Raw genomic sequence first — 21,061 nt, 5'->3', positions numbered from 1 at the left:
CAGAAGCCCCTCGCCTCTTTTCAAGGCTGCTCAGGGCCACTCAGTGACTTCTAGCTGGAGTTCTAGTGACTTTCTCCTTGTCTAGGATTTTTTTTTTTTTTTGCCAAGTTTCAAATATCCTAGCTCCTCCTCCTTTGCAGACATTAAGGAAGAAGTCATTTTCATTCCTCTTCTTTGTGAAAGAATGAAAACTTCACAAATAAGGCGCGAGGTCAGGTGCCAAGTGCCCCCCATCTTGTGCACTCCGTGCCATCGAGCAGTCCCGCAAGGCCAGCCGTGGCGCCAGCTTCTCCGCGGCCAGAGCTGACAGGGTTCCTGTAGCAGATGCCTCTGCTCCGTGTGGTTCCGTCGCGGGGGAGGCCCCGGCCCCAGGCCTCCCGCCCTCACAGGCCCGAGACCATAACTCGGAAGGAGGGTGGCACGTGTCTGTGGCGGGGGCTGGCGGTGGGGCTGACGCAGGGGCTGACACAGCTGGCGTCCACGCCTCCAATGGACGGGAGGTAGGCGTGGTGGAGGATGGGGAGCTGGAGGGACAGCCGGCGCTGGATGCTGTGGCAGGGAGAGAAGGAAGGGGGGTGTTAGTGAAGGCTAGTGGGCTGCTCACCAGGAAGGCCTTTGGAGTCGCTTTGGCTAAGAAGCTGATGGTGGTGCTAAGAAGCTAACTTCTCTCTGAATCCAAGATCTGTCCATCCTGTCATCTAACCACTCATCCATCTGGCAGGTGTTTAATGCAGGCCTGCCTGTGCCAGCTGCTGCCCCGGGAATAACCAGAGCAACGGCAGCAAGGAGGAGGCAGGCTTCTCGAGCTTCCAGTGATTTTTAAGAATAAGGCCTTGCCCTTCGAACAGGGCTTTGCTGCAAACCCAGACAGCTCTCATTCGCTACTCTTGCCAGTCCCCGAATGGCCTTGGCTTTGGGTTCCATCCCGGAAAGGCTTCTCAGCTGCTCTGTCCTTCCTTATTGGCTTCTCTGCCACTGTCTCTTGTCCAGGACCTCAGTCCCTCTTGCTGGGCCAATTCCAAAAAGGTTCCTTCCTGGTCTTTCGGCTTCTTTGGTGACTAGCGTTTTCTCTCCAACACTGGGATGGGGCATTCAGGGATCCCCAAGATCTGCCTCTTGCCAGATTCTCCAGGTGAACCTTCTACCCCCTCTCCCCGAAAACCTTATTACCCTCTGGTGGCTAGTTTCCCCTAAAACCCTGCTTATGGGGAGGCATCTTCCATGCCTCTGCACATGCTGTTTCCCCGGCCTAGATAGCGCTTCCTCTGCTTTCCCATCTGATGACTGCTTTCCCTCTAAGATCCAGTTTAAATGTCATCATTTTTGTGCTAACCCCCTCAGAGAGTGAGCTCCTTCCTTCTCTATGCCCCCAGAACAAGGAATTTCTGGTAAATTCCCAGAAAGGCAGCCAGAAAAAAATCTGAGGCCGGGCTGAGTCAGGGGCTGGGTAAACAGGACTGATGGAGGAGCAGAGTGAAGAGGGAGCAGCCTTCTGACTACCTGCTCACTGCCACACCGTTCCGCTTGCCTTCTCATCAGTCCTCATGACCAGCAGGCAGGAGAGTAAATCACCTTATTTGTTGTGAAGGCTGCTTTGGCGGATGTGCCCAGGCCACTGCTCCCCTGCTCGGCTGTGTTTTGTGCAGTTTCCCACTGCATCTGGGAAGTTGCATTCCCTGAACTCTCAGGCCTCCTTGTGTTCCCCAGGCCTGGCAACTCAGGTGGGAAAAACCCCAGACCTTCACAAAACCCAATAGGCAAAAGAAGCACTGCTGTTCCCATTATAAAGATGAGAGAAGGGTACAGAGTTTGTGTAACTTGCTTACAGAAACAACCAGAACTGGGGAAGGTGTGACTCTTGCTTCTTCTGTTGAACCACAGTGCTTTGTGGGGTGGCAAATCAACTCACAGAGGCTGCCTCAGCCCACCAGGGTGCGCCCTGGGGTGTATGCATTGGTGGGGTTCTGAGATGGATGGGGACAGATGCAGTGCTGCCCCCACTCCCTAAGGACCTGCTGGCCAGAAGGGCTTCTCCCAAGAGACCCTTCCCAGGTGCTCATGAGAGATTAGCGTGTTGGAGACTTCATTTGGAAATTAAAGTTGAGCTTGTATAATGTCATTGGTGTTGGCAGAGTCCAGGAAAATGGGGAGCTGAAGAATGAACTTGACCTGGGAAAGGGTGTTCTGTCTGAGCATCCTAGGCAGGGTGGGCATCTGTGTGTGGTTGTCAGAGCCACACATTCTGCTGTCTGCTGGGATCCTGTTTGCCTTTTCATTAATTCATTGCCAAAAACCTACTCAGTGCTGGAAGCTGTGTTCAGTCCAAGGGACATAGGAATGACTTAAACCTTACCCTCAAGGTACTTGCACTGTGGTGCAGGCAACTAATAGGTAGACCACTGATGAATGCCATGTAACCATCAGTAATTATATTGGACTGTCAGCTGCGAGGCCCTGGAGCTAATTGGGTTGAGAGGCTACTAGCTCTAAGACTAAATGGCCCCAAATGACACTGCAGTTGGTGATTGGGCTCCCTTTGCTGGTTCCTCTCCCCTTGTTGTCACTTCCCAGGGAACAAGTTTCAGAGTTGACATTTCTAATTGCTGCTAAAAATTGCCAGTGGGGACAAAGCTACTGGAGATGTCCAGGTCTTTGCTTAGATGTCACCTCACCAAGTTTGCTCTGACCTCCCTGTGTAAAATTATACTCCCTAACTCCTTTCCTGCTTAGTTTTTCTCCAAAGCACCTATCATTTAACATAACATACTAGGTTTTGCTTTTTTGTTAAGTTATTGTCTTCCCAGATAGAATGTAAACTCCATGAAGGGAAGGATTTTTGTCTGTTTTCTTCAGTGCTGTGCTTGATACATAGTAGGTCTCAGTAAATTGGTGTTAAGTAAATGTATTCATTTTATATGTAACAAAGGCAGAGAACATGGGATTTGATGTTGGAGAGACCCAAGTTCAAATCCTATCATCTCCTGCATTTAGCAACTGGTAAGCTTTGGCAAGTCACCTCCCCTCTTTGAATATTAGTCGTCTTATGTGTAATATAAGCAGTGTAATTTGACCTGCATCATGAGATTACTGTAGAGTTCAAATAAAGTAATGCATGTGAAAACATGGTGCCAAATGTAAACTCTTGTATAGGAGGAATGTAGTCTTGGGCAGTAATTCTGAAGGAGAAGGTACTTACTGTTCTGGGGAGTTTATATCTTCTATAGGATCTTTGCATGTTCGAGAGGGCTCTGTCGTGTTCCACTGTAGCTGGGGATTTTGATCGAGGTGGTTTTTTAAAATGGCCTTTCCCCCATCTGAATGCAAAACAACAATACTGCAATAATTCTGTAAACTTAATTTTTAAAAATCAACAGTGCAGTCATTTTTAGGATACTGCCCAAGGAGAGAGAATGCAAAAGAGCCCATCTTCCCTTTGTGTTCTCTAAGCCATGGTCCCTGAGCCACTCTCCTGAGACCAAGGCAGGGAGCCGAGAAGCCCCTGTCCAGGGATGGAAGTGGCGTGCTGGGGATGTGGATAGTGTGCCGTGGGACCTCCCTTTCTCCAAGAAAAAAAGGGAATCGAGTCGACAAATGTAGGCAACATAACTTAGAAATGAGAGGTTCTAATATGAAGGTCCTTTTCATGGGTGCATTAGGAATATAATGACAAAGAAAAAAAAGAACTCCAAGGTATATTTTCCATAAGATTGCTAAGTCTGAAAAGAATAATAATAGTAAACTGCTGGTGGGAGTATAAACCGGCATAATCTTTCTGGCAGGTACTGTCAATAAGCATCAAACACTATAAAAAGTATGTGTTTTACCCAGAATTTCCACTTTCAGGAACTATCCCAAAGAAATAATTAAGGATGTTTGTGAAACTATACAAAAGATGTTCAAATCCACATTGTTTACAATATCAGAAAGTTGAAACTCACCCGAATTTGTCGGGTAATAATGGATTAGTTACAGACTAATATGCATGTATGGGGCCTCCATTCACAGAAATACTGTGTAGCCACAAAACATGATGCTCTCAACCATCTTTGTGCTTCAGAACCACGTGGAGAGAACTAAAGAAATATGAAATATAAAAACATGGCCCCCACCTAAGAGATGTGGATTCATTTGGTTTGGAAAAGAGTATGGGTGTTGGGCTTCCCTGGTGGCACAGTGGTTAAGACATGGTGCAGGGGACATGGGTTCGAGCCCTGGTCCAGGAATCCCACATGCCGCAGAGCAGCTAAGCCCGTGAGCCACAACTACCGAGCCTGCACTCTAGAGCCCTTGAGCCATTACTACTGAAGCCCGCGTGCCTAGAGCCCATGTTCCGCAACAAGAGAAGCCACTGCAATGAGAAGCCTGTGCACCACAATGAAGAGTACCCCCACTTGCCGCAACTAGAGAAAGCCCGTGCGCAGCAACTAAGACCCAACACAGCCAAAATAAGTAAATTTATATTAAAAAAGAGTATGGGTGTTTTCTTTTTCTGCTGCAGGGTTAGGGTTAGGGCAGCCTTACATGTGTGTCATTTTGCATCCATGTGAATACAGTCAATCCTCTTCGTTCATAGATTCTGTGTTTGTGAACTCGCCTACTTGCTAAAATTTATTTGTAACCCCAGAGTCAATACTCGTGGTGCTTTCACTGTCATTCGATAACACACACAGAGCATCAAAAATCTGAGTCACTCTCCCAGCTGAGGTTGAACAAGGCTCTGCCTTCTTGTTTTACCTCTCATATTATAAATAAGTATCCTTATTGTGGTCTATGAAGTACCACGTTTTTCACATTTTTGTGCGTTGTGTTGGTGCTTTCGCTGTTTAAAATGGCTCCCAAGCCTAGTGCTGAAGTGCTATCCATTGTTCTCCTAAGCCGTGATGTGCCAGATGGAGAAAGTGTGTGTTAGATGTGTTGTTCAGATATGAGTTACAGTGCTGTTAGCTATGAGTTCAGTGTTAATGAATCAACAATGTTTATTAAACAAGGTGTCTTCCAGTAGAAACACACATAAAACAAAATTATGTATTGATCAGTTGATGAAAATGTCCACCTGGGAGATGCTTGCAGGAACCTAACCCTGTGTCTCCGCTAGGAATTCACAGTTCACAGGGACTTTGTAGAATACGATTACTGTGAGTAATGAGAGTTGACTGTATATCCTTAGGATAAATTCCCAAATTGGAGTTGCTGGGTCAGAACATTTCTATTTCGGGCAGCAGTGTTTCGCCACCTGTTGCCTCCCACTCTCAGCAACTTTTTGATCTCTGATCTTTGTTAGTCTTATAGGTAAAAATGGTATTTCACTGCAAATTAATTTGCATTCCTTTAATGAGGAGGGAGACTGAGCATCTTTTCATAAACATAAGAACCACTTGTATTACCTTTAATGAGAACTCTCTTTTGCCCATTTTTCTTTTGGTTTGTTGGTCTTTTTCTTATTAGTTTGTATATAGTTACATATACTTTGTATATAATTACATAATTTCTTTTTATATAAGAGAATAAGCTTATTACCTGAGATAATATTTTTTGGCTTAGTTTGATTTTTTGACTGTACTTATGATGGCTTTCACATTGTTAACAAAATTTCTTTTGTATTTAAATTCATCAACTTTTTTTTTTATGGTTTCTCTGTTTTGCATCAAACTGAAAAGGTTTCCCTCCTGCTGAGATTACAAAAGAAATTCTCCTATGGTTTCTTCTAGTACATTCATGGTTTTCACTTTTTATATTTAAATCTTTTATCCATCTGGAATTTATTTTTGTGTAAGTTGTGAGGTAAGGATCTAACTTTATTCTTTTCCAGATGGCTGCCCATTTATCCCAATGAAATTTATTGAATAATTCATTTTTCTCCACTAATTTGAAATGCTCACCTTTACTAGATACTAAAATAATCAGGAATAATTTTTATTCTTTCAGTTTCCTTTTTACTTATCTGAATCTAGACATTTTTAAACAATCAACATCTAATATAATAAGAATTATATAATAATTCTTTTGTAATAAGAATAAAACTAAAGATTTTTCATTGACTTAAACAAATTTTATAAAATTAATGAATATATGCTAATGACAAGATGCAAACAGTAGAGAAGTATATAAAATGAAACATAAAAGAATCCCTTCTCACCCACTCTCCACACATATTGTCCCTTTCCCACAGGTGGATACTGTTAACAATCTGGTGTTTGTTCTACCAGACCTTTTGAAAAATGCACTTACACACACACACACACACATATATACACATACATGTGTGTGCATATTGTATCATAATGCTTGTCTTCATACTGCTTTTCTCATTTAGAGATCTTTCCATATCTGTACAAAGAGATGCACCTTACTTTTTAATAACCATATTATATGCCTTGTTTTGCTGTATCATAATTCATGAAACCACTCCAAATGATGAACATGTAAGTTAATTCCAGCTTTTCTCGCCTACAAGTAGTGTTATGATAAGCACTATGCATCTATACCTTTGACCCTGTGGGATTATTTCCAAGGGGAAGCCTCCCGCTGGGGGAATTGCTAGTCAAGGGGCTTAACATCAGACTTCTGGAGAGTGCCAGACCGACTTCCAAAACATTGCAGGACAGTGTCCATTTCCATACGCTCTTATCAACACTGGTAATCTTTTTAAAATTTTGCCTAAATGTAGGCAAAAAATGGACTGTGTTATTTCCCAGGTGGTTGGTGGGATCGAATGTCATGTCATCTTACTGACCGTTCCTTTCCTGTACGTTGATGAGGTGTGTTTGAAACTGTGAAATGTTGGAAGAATTATGAGTACATTATTCACTAAGAACAATGTGCCCCCAGTCAGAACGCTGGGAATGCCGGCCATGTGGGGTACACATGGAACTGGAGCCCAAGGGACTGAGAAAAAGAAGCCCCGTGCATAGGTGGATCCCCAGGTGGGGCTCCAAACAAACACTGAACTGCACTCAGTAGATGTGGGTTCCAGATACTCCAGCTTGGCTTGTGTGACTTCAGACCTGCCCCACCCCCCTCTCTGAGCCTCAGTTTCTTCATCTGTAAAATGGACGGCTAGTGTCTCATACCCAGGGGTCCCACCTCCTCTTACCTGTGCTCTCAGTGAAGTTCCCCAGGTTGAGGATGTCATTGAGTTCTTGGTAGTGGTTCTGTTTAATGTAGGTGGTCTTTTCTGGCGTGTCCTGCAGCTGCATGGTGACCTCTTCCAAGTCTTTGTCCAGCTAGAAAACAAAGGCTCCCGCTGAGTCAGAGCCCCCGGCCCAGCCCCTGCCCTGGCCCCAGGTGGAAAACTGAGTTTTCCCAACTCACTAGTATAATCACAAATCTTTAAGAACTCCTTTCTTTCTGAGGATATCTTGAATCGGGCATTGCTGGACCCCAGAGCCTGGGCTAGGTGGGTAATAAACTCCTGTCAGATTCTGACAAACCGTATCTGTCTGGTTCATGTTCCTTTTGGTTCTTGCAGCCATAACGACAGTAGATGGGACTGCACGGCCATGATGTGGGGATGCTCTAGAGGGGACGTGGTGGGGAGCGGCAGCCCGGAAAGTCCCTGCACAGGGCAGAGGGACTCAAATGGGAGGAAGGGGCCCTGGCGACCAGTGCTGTGGGAGGTACCTCTGTGATCTTCATTCGCAGGCGATGGTTTTCTGACTGCAGGCCCTCTAGGCGGGACGTGCTTGCTTGGTTCACGCTGGTGACTGAGGTGGAGGTTTTAGAATCTTCTTTCTTCTGATTCTGAGTGAACTGGAATCGTCTGTTCTGAGTTGCTGCGTCTGGGTTTGTTCTCAGAGTGATGAGCTGAAAGGACAAAGGTGGGGCTGAAAAGAGGACCCTGGGGCCCTTCCTCCCATGCCCATCCAGCTGCTTCCAGCGGGTCCTGCGCTGGAGGCAACATGGGGCCCCAGGAACGACACAGGCTGGGAGTCTGGAGCCCTGGGCTCAGACTTGTTTCTGTCCCTCCTTTGTGTGTGCCCTTGGGCAGCCCCCTTCCCCTTGCAGAGTCTTGGTTTTCTTCCTTGCCACTAGATGTCTGGTCTCCTGATCCTGATTGCACCCGCATCCCAGCTATCCTGCAGAGGCCACCCAGGGCCCCTCAGGCCTGGCTCCAGCCGAGCCTCACTCTGCCTTAGCCCAGCTCCATGTAGAAAATAAACAGCTGTAGGTGACAGCTGTGAAGACAATGGGAGGAAAGTGAAGGCTTGTGCTTGTTAGAACCATGGCCTCTGTCCACCAGGACCTATGGTTCAGAGGTGAGGGGCAGGGATGGAGGAAGGATCTTTACCAGGCCAGAGGCATTCAGGGCAGAGTGCTCACCATGGTGCTGGGGGGTGAGGATGGTGACGGTAAAGGAAGTCCAGGGGGAAGAAATGGCATATGCAAATGCAGGGAGGCCTAGGGCTCAGGGCACTTATAGAGAAGGGCAGTTGGATGGTGGACAGAGTTCTCTGGGGGAGACAAGGAGATCCAATGGTCCTGAAAGCCAGCCCAGTGTCGGGGACTTGATCCTGGAGCCAGGAAGGCAATGAGGAGCTATCAGGGGTGGTGACAAAGCAGAGTGACCCCGTCAGAGCTGGGCTTAGAATCATCTGGCATCTTTCACAGGGTGGAGAGGAAGTCAGAATGCAGGCAGAGAAGCTGTGGTGTGAGCCTGGAGCCTGGGAAAGTGTTGACTACTAAAGGAGGGAGTGTATGCCAGAGATGTTCTAGAGCAGAGCTGACACTGCTTAGGGACTGACTGGGCGCCCAGGAGGCTGGAGGAGCCATGGGACCTCCAGTGATCTCTCCTCTCCCCTTTCTCTAAGGCAGACACTCCCTAACTTGGGTCAATGACTTCTCAACTACCTCTGTTTCCTGCTGCTGCTTTTACTCTTGAGACCCACCAAGGTCAGGTTTTCCTCTACACAGATCAGCCTACTGCAGGGGTCAAGGCCTCTGATTCACCTGCCCACTGCTGGGTAGGATAATGTTTGGAAAATATCTCTCAGGTCAGCCCTTCAGACAAATGAAAAACATAAGTGGTTGTTAAAAATGGTTATTCCTTTTGACCCACTAATACTAATTCTGTGACTCTACCTTAAGGGAATAATTGGAAACAAGGAAAATGTATTATGTAGAAAAAAAAGTTCATTTATAATATAAAAAATCTTCAAACAACTGTAATGCTCACCAGTAAGGGATCAAGTGGTTGAGTAAATTATGGAACATCCCCTCAACAATGGTTATGAATGTGGGAAGATACAAAGGGCAAAAGTTAAGTCAAAAAGGCAAATTGCAAAGTGTGCTATAATTACAGCTATATCTGAAAAAGCATCAGTGCCCTAAACCATTAAAAAAGAAGCTGGAAGGAAACACATCAAAAATATTAACAGTAAAAAACCAAACCAAAATATTAACAGTGATTATTTTCGGGTGGCAGGACTGTGAGATTTCTGAAAAATCTGGTTTTTTGCTTTTCTGCATTTTCCAAACTTTCTGTGATGTGAATTGTGTTCATCATTTAAAAAAAAAAAGTGTATAAAACTTGTAGAAAGTGAGAGAAACACAGCAATGCCCTTGTGATGGAGTCAGAGGCCAGATGCCAGGGTGGTGAGGGCGGGGGGATTGCTGGCACCTGCCCCATACCTTTGGCACAAACACCAGGCAGAGGGTGATAGTGCTGCAGAAGATGATGACCAGGGCCACAATGCAGAACTGCACGTTAGGCTGGTCCCGGGTCAGGAAGGAGACGGCAGCCCCGATGATGCACATGATCCCCACGTTGTAGACGCTCATCCCAATGTACTTGCTGTCATTGAGTGCGGGGATGCTGACGTTTCGGGTCTCCCAAGCTAAGAAACAACCGAACAACTGGAACGGTGAACAGAAAAGGGAGACGGTCATTACCACGTGGCGGCATACACTCCCGTTCTGAGAAGCTACTGAACTAAGGGTTATTCTGTTCCTCCCCACTACTCTGAAGTGGGGGCTTGGGGGGAGGGAGGCTGGGGGTTTGCTGCTGGCCAGGTCTTGTGGATAATCTGTCTCCACAATCTGTCTCCACTTGTGGCCCTGGGTTGAGTCCTGCCAAGGAAATGCAGACTGGGGTGTTACACTGTCTGGTCCTCCTTCACCTCCACCACTGGTTCACACACAGACCCACAGGAGGCCACAGTGGGAAAGAACTTCAGACACAATCTCAACCATATGCCCTCCCTCTACAGAGAACCTGAAGGCCCAGAAGAGAGGAAGGGGCTTGCCCAAGGCCACAGAGCAATATGGTGGCAACAGTGGACTGTGTCTCTAGAAGTTAAGGCTAGTTTTTTTTCTGTTAAACCAGGCAGAGCCCCTGTGTCTGGGACCCCCCAATGCACATAGCCACCCAGAGTAGAGAGACTGCATTTCCTAGCCATCCTTGAAGCTAGGTGTGGCATATGACTGGGTTCTAGACAATGCCATGTAGGTGGAAGTGGTGTGTACAAGTTCTGGGAAGTGTCTTTAGAGGAAAAGGCTGTTCCTCTTCCACCTTCCTAGCAGATGGAGTGGAATGTGATGGCTGGAGCTTGAGCAGCCATTTTAGATCATAAAGTCATCTTAGACCATGATGTGGAAGCTGTATGATGAAGATGAGGAAGACAAGATGCAAGGAACTCAGATTCTAGTAGCCTCCACACCAGCCCTTTTGCTTACCTGAGAAGGCAATTATCTTTTTAAAAAACTACTATTATTGTGGGTTTTCTGTCACTTGCAGCTCTACTGCTAACCAATACATTTCCAACAGAAATGAATAGGGTAGAAGTCAAATGTGATGTAAAGTAGGGTGTTGAGGGTTTAGCTATCATGTGTTGTCTGAGGGGAAGGCAGGCTGCAGAGAAAGTGCAGATGGAATGCTGGGTAGAATGGTGGTGTGGGCAGGAGGGAGAGCTGACCACAGCTACTGACTGCTGCAGGGGCTTCGGCTGTGGTCCAGCCCCTCCAGGAGGCTGTCCTGCAAAGGCTTCCTTTCCCTCTGGCCTTATCTCTGAAGTCTGGGGCATCCAACACCTGCATGAACCATGTAACATCATCCCAAGGGCCTACACTATCTCACAGGGCTTCTGTCCAGATGAAATGAGAGGATGGATGTGAAAGCATGTTGTAAACTGTTATATCCATTATAAGAGTAAGTTAATTATTTTGTAATTGGTATTTTTTACAACCATAGTTGTTTTTCTCTCCTTTAAGTGTGTTATCTCACAGACTGATTTATTATTATTTTCAATTCCAATTAAAATAGGAACCAGAAGCCCAGGAAGCAGATACTGGGTGAGGGATGGAAACCACGCTGTTGAACGTTTGCTTCGTGCTGGTTCCTTCATGTGTGGTGCCTTCAATCCTACAGCTGGGTGTGGCTTTCCACTTCCTGGAGGGGAAGAAGCAGAGGCTAGGCAAGGCCAAATGGCCTGCCTGGGGTCCCTTGGCGATGTGCGTCAGAGCTGGATGGGTGCTCCAGATGCCTGCTCTCACAGGGGCTCTGTGTGCCTCCTCTCTGCCACAGAGGCCGATCGCGGCTTCACTTCACTGTGGAAGGATCTGAGGAGGGTGCAGTTGCAGGCATGGTTTGCACAGGATGTGAAGAGAAGATTCAGGGGTCAACCCAGAATAAGGTCGGGTGGGACTGCCCTTTCAAGTTCTTCCTAACTGAAATTCCACAGTCGTGTGAGGTGGGCTTGGTATGTGATCTTTGTATAACAGATGAATGGAGTGGAAAGAGTATTGGGTTTGGAAATTGGAGGTTACCAGGCGGCCTTTGGCAAATCATTTAACTTGTCTGAGCCTGATTTCCCCCATCTCCAAATGGAGATGATTCCACTCATCTCCCACAGGATGTGAATGTGCGCTGGGTACCAACAGACTGTTGTCAGGGAGCAGGACAGTAGCAGCTGGGAGGCACACTCACAGTGAAATGGGCACATTATTTGTACCTATCTCATGTGATGGTTGTGGGATTGAAATGACACGTGCCAGGCACCGAGACTGGCAAAGAGCCAGTGCTTAGTCCTGGGGACTCTGTTTATTTTTATGTTGATGGAGGCGCTTAGGAGAGAGAGCTCTGGCAGAGAAGCATTTCCCCCACTCTGCCTCCCGCTCTGCACCTACCATGAGAAGCCCCTTATAGGCATAGACGATGCCAAGCCAGATGGTCATGTGGGTGTTCTCACAGTGCTCTAGGAGAGGGCGGATGGAGATGTCCCGTCCTGCCGGGTCCGGCTGTGCGAAGAGAAAACAGAAACCCAGGGATGGCACTCGGCACCCTCCCAGCAGCCAGGTCCCTGTTTCATAGCCCTTTTCCCTCCCATGAGCCACAGCCAGTGCTACCATCCAGGAGGCCTTTTGGACCCCATCTCTGTGTTCCATGGGACTCGGGCCTCAACCAGCGTTGACTGCTTTCTGTTTGTTGGTCGTGATTCAGCTCTGACCTTCAGTTATTGGAGTTCTTCATGCATTTCCAGCTTGAGTCAGAGCTCAGGAGTAGGGACTGGGTCACTTCTGTGCCCCTAGTACCTAGCACAAGACCTGGCCCAGAGCAGGCATCTTTCTATAACATTTGTTAAAAGAGTAAGGGTGAGAATGAAGCACAAAGTTAGGTGTGGAGGCCTTCAGGTGTCTCTGGAATTAACTCAGGTAGTTGGGAGATAGTGTCTACTGGCTAGACCAAGCACGGGGCCTGCCAAACCCTATAAGGAAGGAGATCTTGCCTACCACCTCCATGGAGGGAGCAGTGGTGGCAGCCGTGTTATGTACCACATGATGCACTCTGGGCCAGAGTTGATTGGACAAGGGGTGAGCATCTGACCTTAGGTAGCCAATCTGAGGCTTGTCAGGGACCTATGAGGTTTCCTAGTGCAAAGTGCTCTGCCCAAAGAGGGGTGGTGGAGAGGATCCAACCCAAGCACAGTTCTCTCTCTCAGGAATTTGAACTGAGAAACTCCAGGAGAGAATCAGCCAGATGGTGGCAAGAGGAGAAAAAGACAACAAGGGAGTGAAAAAATATATACTGTAGGTATATATATATATATATATATATATATATATATATGTATTTTGGCGGTACGTGGGTCTCTCACTGTTGTGGCCTCTCCCATTGCGGAGCACAGGCTCCAGACGCGCAGGCTCAGTGGCCGTGGCTCACGGGCCCAGCCGCTCCGCGGCATGCGGGATCCTCCCGGACCAGGACACAAACCCGCGTCCCCTGCATTGTCAGGCGTACTCTCAACCACTGCGCCACCAGGGAAGCCCGGTATATTTTTTTAATGAACTACTTGCGAGTAAGTTGCAGACATCCTGGCCCTTCTTCACCCCTAAATATCTAGCATGTTTTTCCTAAGAACAGGAGATTCTCTTATATAACCACGTATACCTACCAAATTCAGGAAATTTAACATTGATACAGTATATTATCTAATACACTACCTATTTTTAAATTTTGCTAATTGGCCCAATAACGTCCTTTAAGGACCCAATCCAGGACCATGCGTTGCATTTACTTAGCATGTCTGTAGTCAGCCTTGGAATCAGCCCTTCCTCCTTCAATCTCAAGACCTCACCAAGCCCAGAAATAAACCCACACACCTACAGTCAATTAATCTTTTTTTATATATAGTTTACTTACAGTACTATATTAGTCTCAGGTGTACAACATAGTGAACTTATATATATATATTTTTTTTACATCTTTACAGGAGTATAATTGCTTCACAATGGTGTGTTAGCCTCTGCTCTATAACAAAGTGAATCAGTCATACATATACATATGCTCCCACATCTCTTCCCTCTTGCGTCTCCCTCCCTCCCTCCCACCCTCCCCCAGTCAATTAATCTTTGACAAAGGAGGCAAGAATATAAAATGGGAAAAAGTCTCTTCAGCAAGTGGTGCTGTGAAAGTTGGACAGCCCGCATGTAAATCAATAAAGTTAGAACACACCCTCACACCATGCACACACAAAAAAACTCAAAATGGCTTAAGATTTAAACGTTAGACATGACACTATAAACCTCCTAGAAGAGAACATAGACAAAACATTCTCTGACATAAATCATACCAGTGTTTTCTTAGGTCAGTCTCCCAAAGCAGTAGAAATAAAAATAAATGGGACCTAATTAAACTTAAAAGCTTTTGCATAGCAAAGGAAACCATTAAAAAAACAAAAAGAGGGACTTCCCTGGTGGCACAGTGGTTAAGAATCCACCTGCCAATGCAGGGGACATGGGTTTGAGCCCTGGTCCGGGAAGATCCCACATGCCGTGGAACAACTAAGCCCGTGTGCCACAACTACTGAGCCTGCACTCTAGAGCCGGTGAGCCACAGCTACTGAAGCCCGCGCGCCTAGAGCCCGTGCTCTGAAACGAGAAGCCACTGCGGTGAGAGGCCCGTGCGCTGCAACAAGAGTATCCCTGCTCGCTGCAACTAGAGAAAGCCTGTGTGCAGCAACGAAGACCCAATGCAGCCAAAAATTAATTAATTTTTAAAAACACAAGAAACAAAAAAAAACCCCGAAAAGATAGGGACTTCTGTGGTGGTCCAGTGGTTAAGACTCCGTGCTTCCACTGCAGGGGACGCGGGTTCAATCCCTGGTCAGAGAACCAAGATCCTGCATGCTGCTGGGTGGGGATGGGGGGACCAAAAAGACAACCTATGGACTGGGAGAAGGTATTTGCAAATGATGTGACTGACAAGGGCTTAATCTCCAAAATATACAAACAGCTCATACAACTCAACAACAAAAAAAACCCTATCCAAAAATGGGCAGAAGACCTAAACAGACATTTACCAAAGAAGACATACAGATGGCCAATAGGCACGTGAAAAGATGCTCAACATCACTAATTATTAGAGAAATGCAAATCAAAACTACAGTGAGGTGCCACCTCACACCGATCAGTATGGCCATCACTAAAATGTCTAGGGGCTTCCCTGGTGGCGCAGTGGTTAAGAATCTGCCAATGCAGGGCACACGAGTTCGAGCCCTGGTCTGGGAAGATCCCACATGCCTCAGAGCAACTAAGCCCGTGCGCCTAGAGCCCGTGCTCTGCAACACGAGAAGCCACTGCAACGAGAAGCCTGCGCACCACAACGAAGCGTAACCCCCACTCACTGCAACTAGAGAAAGCCTGCGTGCAGCAACAAAGACCCACCTAAGCCAAAGATTAAAAAAAAAAAAAAGTCTACAAGTAACATATGCTGGAGAGGGTGTGGAGAAAAGGGAACCCTCCTACACTGCTTGTGGCAATGTCAGTTGGTGCAGCCACTATGGAAAAGAGTATGGAGGTTACTCAGAAAACTAAAAATAGAATTACCATATGATCCAGCAGTCCCACTCCTGGGCATATACCCGGACAAAACTATAATTCAAAGATACATGCACCCCTATGTTCATAGCAGCACTATTTACAATAGGCAAAACATGGAAACATACTAAATGTCCATTGACAGATGAATGGATAAAGAAGATGTAGTACATATATACAATGGAATACTACTCAGCCATAAAAAAGAATGAAATAGTGCCATTTGCAGCAACATGGATGCAACTAGATTATCATACTAAGTGAAGGAAGTCAGAAAGGGAAAGACAAATACCACATATCACTTATATGTGGATCTAAAATATGACACAAATGAACTTATGTATGAAACAGAAATAGACACACAGACATAGAGATCAGACTTGGGGTTGCCAAGGGGAAGGGAGGGAGGGAGAGGGATGGACTAGGAGTTTGGGGTTGGTAGATGCAAACTATTACATTTAGAATGGATAAGAACAAGGTCCTACTGTATAGCACAGGGAACCATATCCAATCTCCTGGGATAAACCACAATGGAAAATATAAAAAATATAAAAATTAAAAATATTTTTAAAATGCATGTGTATGTGTGTATAACTGAGTCACTTTGCTGCACAGCAGAGATGGGCATAACATGGTAAATCAACTACACTTCAATTAAAAAAAAAAAGATCTCAGCCTACTTCAGTCTGTTATGTCATTGATATTTCAGGCCATTTATTTTGTAGAATGTCCTTCAGTTTGGGTTTGTCTGAATGTGTTTTCATGACTGAATTCAGGTTATGTATTCTTGGCAGGAATTCTATGTAAGTGATGTTCTCACCTCCTCAGTGTTTCACATCAGGGGCATTTGATGGCACTTTGTCCCATTATTGGTGATGTTTTTGATCATCTGGTTGAGGTGATGTCAGCCAGATCTCTCCACTTCAAACGTACCAGTTCCCTCTTGTAATTAATAAATAATCTGTGGGAGATACTTTGAGACTGTGTGGGTATCCTGTTCCCCCACAAACGTTAACTCAGTGGTTGCAGCTTCCATTGATGATTCCTATCTGAGTCATATTACTTTGGTGGCTGCAAAATGGTGATTTTCTAACTAACATTCCATTTAAATACTTGGCAATATATTGTAAACAAGATCTTTCCTCTCACTCATTTATGTATATCAGTATAGACTTATGGGATCCTTTTAGATTCAGTGTCTTATAATCCATTACTACTACTATTCATTTTGTTCAAAATTTTCCAGATTTGGCTAGTAGGAAACCCCCTCATGCTGTCTCCTCTGTGTTTTTTCAACATGCATGTCCCCATAATTTTATTTTATTTTATTTTACTTTTTACATCTTTATTGGAGTATAATTGCTTTACAATGGTGTGTTAGTTTCTGCTTTATAACAAAGTGAATCAGTTATACATATGTTCCCATATCTCTTCCCTCTTGCGTCTCCCTCCCTCCCATAATTTTTTTGAGCACTTTTCTACCTCTTGGCACAAGAGGTTCCAGGCTCTCCTTGTATCTTCCTTGCCCTAGTCTTGGAATCAGCCATTTCTCTGAGGAGTCCTGGTTCTTTGTAGCAGAGAATAGTATTTAGAAACCGAAATCTGGGCACTGATGTGCTCACTGTTCCTAGGGTACCATTACTTCTAGGCCCCTTTACCTATCTGTCTATCTACCCATCCATCTACCATCATTCTATCTCTTTATCATCTATCTATAGATATAAATAAAACCCAACACCACAGTGTTCTTGCTTGCTCTCCCCCGTTCCATATTTGCATCTTTATTCTCTTACAGTGAGATCCCTGGTTTCTAACATCAAGGTATTCACTCATTTTCTCAATTCTATAATAGACACAAAATAGTTTCAAAATTGCTACATCCATACATTACCAACAACAAATTTACTAAGTTGAAGATGTCCTTGCAAATCTGTCTTTAGCACAGATCCCACTGAGGGTATCTCATCAAAGAACTGTTCTGGATGTTGCCTCTTAAGGCCCAGGGTAAAGCCACACTCCTGAGGGTAAGGGGTAGGCATGCCCAGGGTCAGTCACTAGGAAGAAGGGGCACATTGGTGGGATCCAGGGATGTGAAAGGCAGGCCTTAAGCACATGGGGGATGGAAACCCTATTTCTCTTAGCCCTGCTCACTAGGCCTGACCTTCAAGGCATGCCATTGCCTGGGTACCTGTGAGTTGGGGAAAGATGGTGCTCCCATATGGATACAGGAGGGGCTGGGAGGGGTGGAGCCGGAGGGCTCAGGCCATTTTATGACTAGATCATCCAGTTGCATGCTCGCTCAGGCTTGATTTCCCTTTCTTTGTCCCAAGCCACAGAAAGCCTTAGGTTAGCCTCTTTGGTTCCATGATCGTTGAGTACACACACAGGCTGGAGTGCTACAGGGCCCTCTGCAGTGGTGGCAGTGGGTATTTGTGAGAGACACCCCAGGGAAAGGTGATCCCCAGGAACCATAGAGTTGCCAGGGCTAGAGATTTCCCCTCCACTGCTACTGACCCAGGAGCTGAGCTGGATTCTAAGAGTGGTGGGGGTTTCCTGATGTCCTTTCATTGTGTAATTGAGGAGACTGAGAAAGGACTTGGTCCCAAGGTCAACAGTGACTTAGTGGCGTAACTTGGTTTTCTCCAATGTCTGACAACTAAGCAGACCTCAGAACGCAGTAGCACAGGCCCATTACGGCCATGCACGAACAGCAAATCCATTAATGATGATAGTGTCTGTTGTTCTACAATGAAAGGCAGTCATTTATGATGAACTCTTATATTCTCTTTGTAGAGAGGACTGATTCTGTCATACCCCATTGTTCAATGTAATGAAAACTCTGTTCATGGGAAGCTAACAATGATTGCCTGGCTTATATACCTCCAGTGACAGAGTCCCCTCCCTCCCACTCTCGGTGAGATGGTTGCAGTTTTTCTTTTATTGAACCAGAACCTTCTCCTCTTATATGTCCACCATTGATCCTCGTCTTTCCTCCGGGGATCCTCACAATGGTATCAAATTCTCTCCTTAAGTCTGCACACTCTTCTTCATGAGGGGAAGATCTGTAGTGAAGGTACATATCACCTCCCCCCACAAGTCGACCTGGTCCTCCTGAACTGCTCGAGTTTACTATTGATCTGAAAACCTAGAATTGAGCTCAACACTTCAGGTGGTACTAAGCACCCTTGCTTCAGATCTCCTTGCCTTTCTAAATAACTGCCTTTCTTTGGTGATTCATATGTTCCTTACGGTTGATTAAGACCCCATAGGTAGTTTTCGTGGAACTGCTGCTAGCTCTGTCTTCTCGCTTCTGCAGCTGACATTCCAGCCTGGTTACCTTTTACCTCATTCGTAGCCCTCTCCTCCTCATAACCTCCATCCTGGTCTGCTCTGACCTCTTTGAATCCTGAAATCCCAATTCTTATATCTGGTCTTTCAGTACCCCATTTATCTCGTTGAGCTTAAGCACAGCCTCGCCTGCAGAAGTGGAAGGGCAGCAAAAAAACAAGGGCCTGCCCAGAGTTCAGAGAAGTCATGATCCCAAGGGTGAGCAGAGATGCTTCTACTCCATCTCCCAGTACATAGGCACTGATCCGGAAACAAGCCATAAAAACCTCCCAGTCATCAACGTCACTTTCACACAGCCCCAGGGCTGTGAACACTGGACACAGTGGCAGTGATTCAGGTGGTTTTATGAGTGATGAAGTTTATGTACTCATGAGGCTGGGGGATGGGGAGTCTGAATAAAGTCAAATGAGCCCTGCATTGAATCTCAAAGCAAACTGTAAGAGCCATGCCTTTTCTTGTATGATCCATTGTGCCTGGGACTGGAGTTCAGAGTGCTCTGAGCAGTCACACCCATGGGGAGAGATGCCTGACCAGGCAATGGGAGAGGGCAGGAAACCTGAGCCCTTACTTGGCATCGTTGTCGTGCACCAGAGGACCACTAGAGGGCACCAAAGAACCGTGTGGCGGGTCCACCCGGCAGCTGTGGATCACCCTCTGCTGGGGACACAGAGCTGCTTCTGTGGCTCCGTGGGGCTGCAAGTGTCGAAGCCGTCAGCAGCATCCTGTGCTACTCTAGAAGGCACTCACTGGCCTCAAATGAGGCCAGACTTTAGGCACTTTGGAGGACCACCACCCCGCCCCCACCCAGGGCAGCACGTGAAGCAGAGTAGGGGGGAGGTGTGGGGAGCTGCTGGGGAAGGAGGGGCCAGAGGGCCCAGGCTGTACCTGGCCATTGCACTCCCCCTGTTCCTAGTGTGGGCTGGCCACACAGCCCGGCGCCAGTGAGCACAAGGCACTGACCCCTGCAGATGCCATGCCGGGATCTGACAGGGCCTGAGCCAGGATTTTAGGCCCAGTTCTCTGTGCAGTTGTGGACTACAGCATTTCCACTGGCCTAAGAATGTTTCCCTTGCCCCGGATAACTGGCTTACAAGAACTTTCAGCTTGCTTTTTTCTCTTCTTTATTTTCCTTCCTTATTTGTTGCTCACTTGGGCAATTACCTAAGTAATCATTCATTCATTCATTCCATAACTATCAAGCACTACCATCTGCCAGGTACTGTTCTGGGCATGGGGAAGGCAGCAATAACCAGGGCTGACAAGAGCCCTGTCCTCATGGGTCTTCCATCCTAGTAAGATCAGGACGGCTCCATGAGAGATGACCTCAGAGGGGGAATGGGCTGGCCTCAGCAAGTAACAGCCACCCTAAGAACACCAAGAGCTGCCTTGTCATGAGTGACAATAATGTGCTAGTTGCAAAGCTGTGAGCTCTACACACGTTATCTTGTTGAAGCCTCATAAGAATCTAACAAGGTTGGACTTCCCTGGCGGCACAGTGGTTAAGAATCCGCCTGCCAGTGCAGATGACACGGGTTCAAGCCCTGGTCCAGGAAGATCCCACATGCCGCGGAGCAAGTAAGCCCATGCGCCACAACTACTGAGCCTGCGCTCTACAGCCTGAGAGCCACAACTACTGAGCCCACGTGTTGCAACTACTGAAGCCTGTGTACCTAGAGGCCATGCTTCACAACTAGAGAAGCCACCACAATGGGAAGCCCGCGCACTGCAACGAAGAGTAGCCCCCGCTTGCCGCAACTAGAGAAAGCCTGCATGCAGCAACGAAGACCCAATGCAGCCAAAAATGAGGAAAAAAAAAAGAATCTATCAAGGTGTTAACCTCATTTTACTAAGTCACAGAGAAGTTAAGTAACTTGCCCTAAATCTCCAGCTAGTGTCAGAGCTGAGATTTGTTTGATTCCCAAACCAATGTTCATTCCTTCCTCACCACATGCATCCCCCAACTGCCCTGCTTCATATTCCAAGGAGACAGTGGGTATAATACCTGCTCTGTAAATTGTGAGGTGCTGCTCATGGGAGGAATGACTTAATTGCTAAACAGTCAATAGAGGCCTCCCTGAAGCCCCCAGAGCTCTGCAAAGGCTATGCTTTGGTGCTGCATGAAATCAAGCTGTCTGCAATGGCCGGAGGCTGCAAGTACTCACACCTGACTCCTGGTCTAGCTGCTGCTCAGCGGGAGGCAGGCAGACGCTGCCCGGGAAAGCCTCCCCCATCTGTGCAGCGAAAGGGGAGCAGCTGGCCTGAGAGTCCCTCCGCATGATGCAACTATTCACAGTGTAGGTCAGTTGCCCCTACAAACATCCGGCTTTGTCAGGCTGCACAAATGGACCAGCAAGGGTCTGGGCATGGCTTGAAACATTGAGGCCTGAAAGGTCAAAGGGCTGGG

General features: G+C 46.6%; 1 protein-coding gene across 1 annotated transcript in view; it reads right to left on the bottom strand.

Moving 5' to 3' along the window:
* Positions 1-248: 248 nt before the first annotated feature.
* The window catches only part of GABBR2 (gamma-aminobutyric acid type B receptor subunit 2), a 365,190-nt gene continuing 344,377 nt past the window's right edge, over positions 249-21,061 (bottom strand). The window contains exons 14-19 of the mRNA XM_060154769.1: positions 12,121-12,231; positions 9,628-9,852; positions 7,621-7,803; positions 7,094-7,223; positions 3,197-3,314; positions 249-549 (exon numbers count right to left, since the gene is read on the bottom strand). Of these exons, the coding sequence (XP_060010752.1) occupies positions 384-549; positions 3,197-3,314; positions 7,094-7,223; positions 7,621-7,803; positions 9,628-9,852; positions 12,121-12,231 (933 nt within the window). The 3' untranslated portion in view covers positions 249-383. The remainder of the gene's footprint in view (positions 550-3,196; positions 3,315-7,093; positions 7,224-7,620; positions 7,804-9,627; positions 9,853-12,120; positions 12,232-21,061) is intronic.

Source organism: Lagenorhynchus albirostris, chromosome 7, assembly GCF_949774975.1.
Source record: "Lagenorhynchus albirostris chromosome 7, mLagAlb1.1, whole genome shotgun sequence".
Lineage (NCBI taxonomy): Eukaryota > Metazoa > Chordata > Mammalia > Artiodactyla > Delphinidae > Lagenorhynchus > Lagenorhynchus albirostris.
This window is presented reverse-complemented; position numbering and strand designations above follow the sequence as displayed.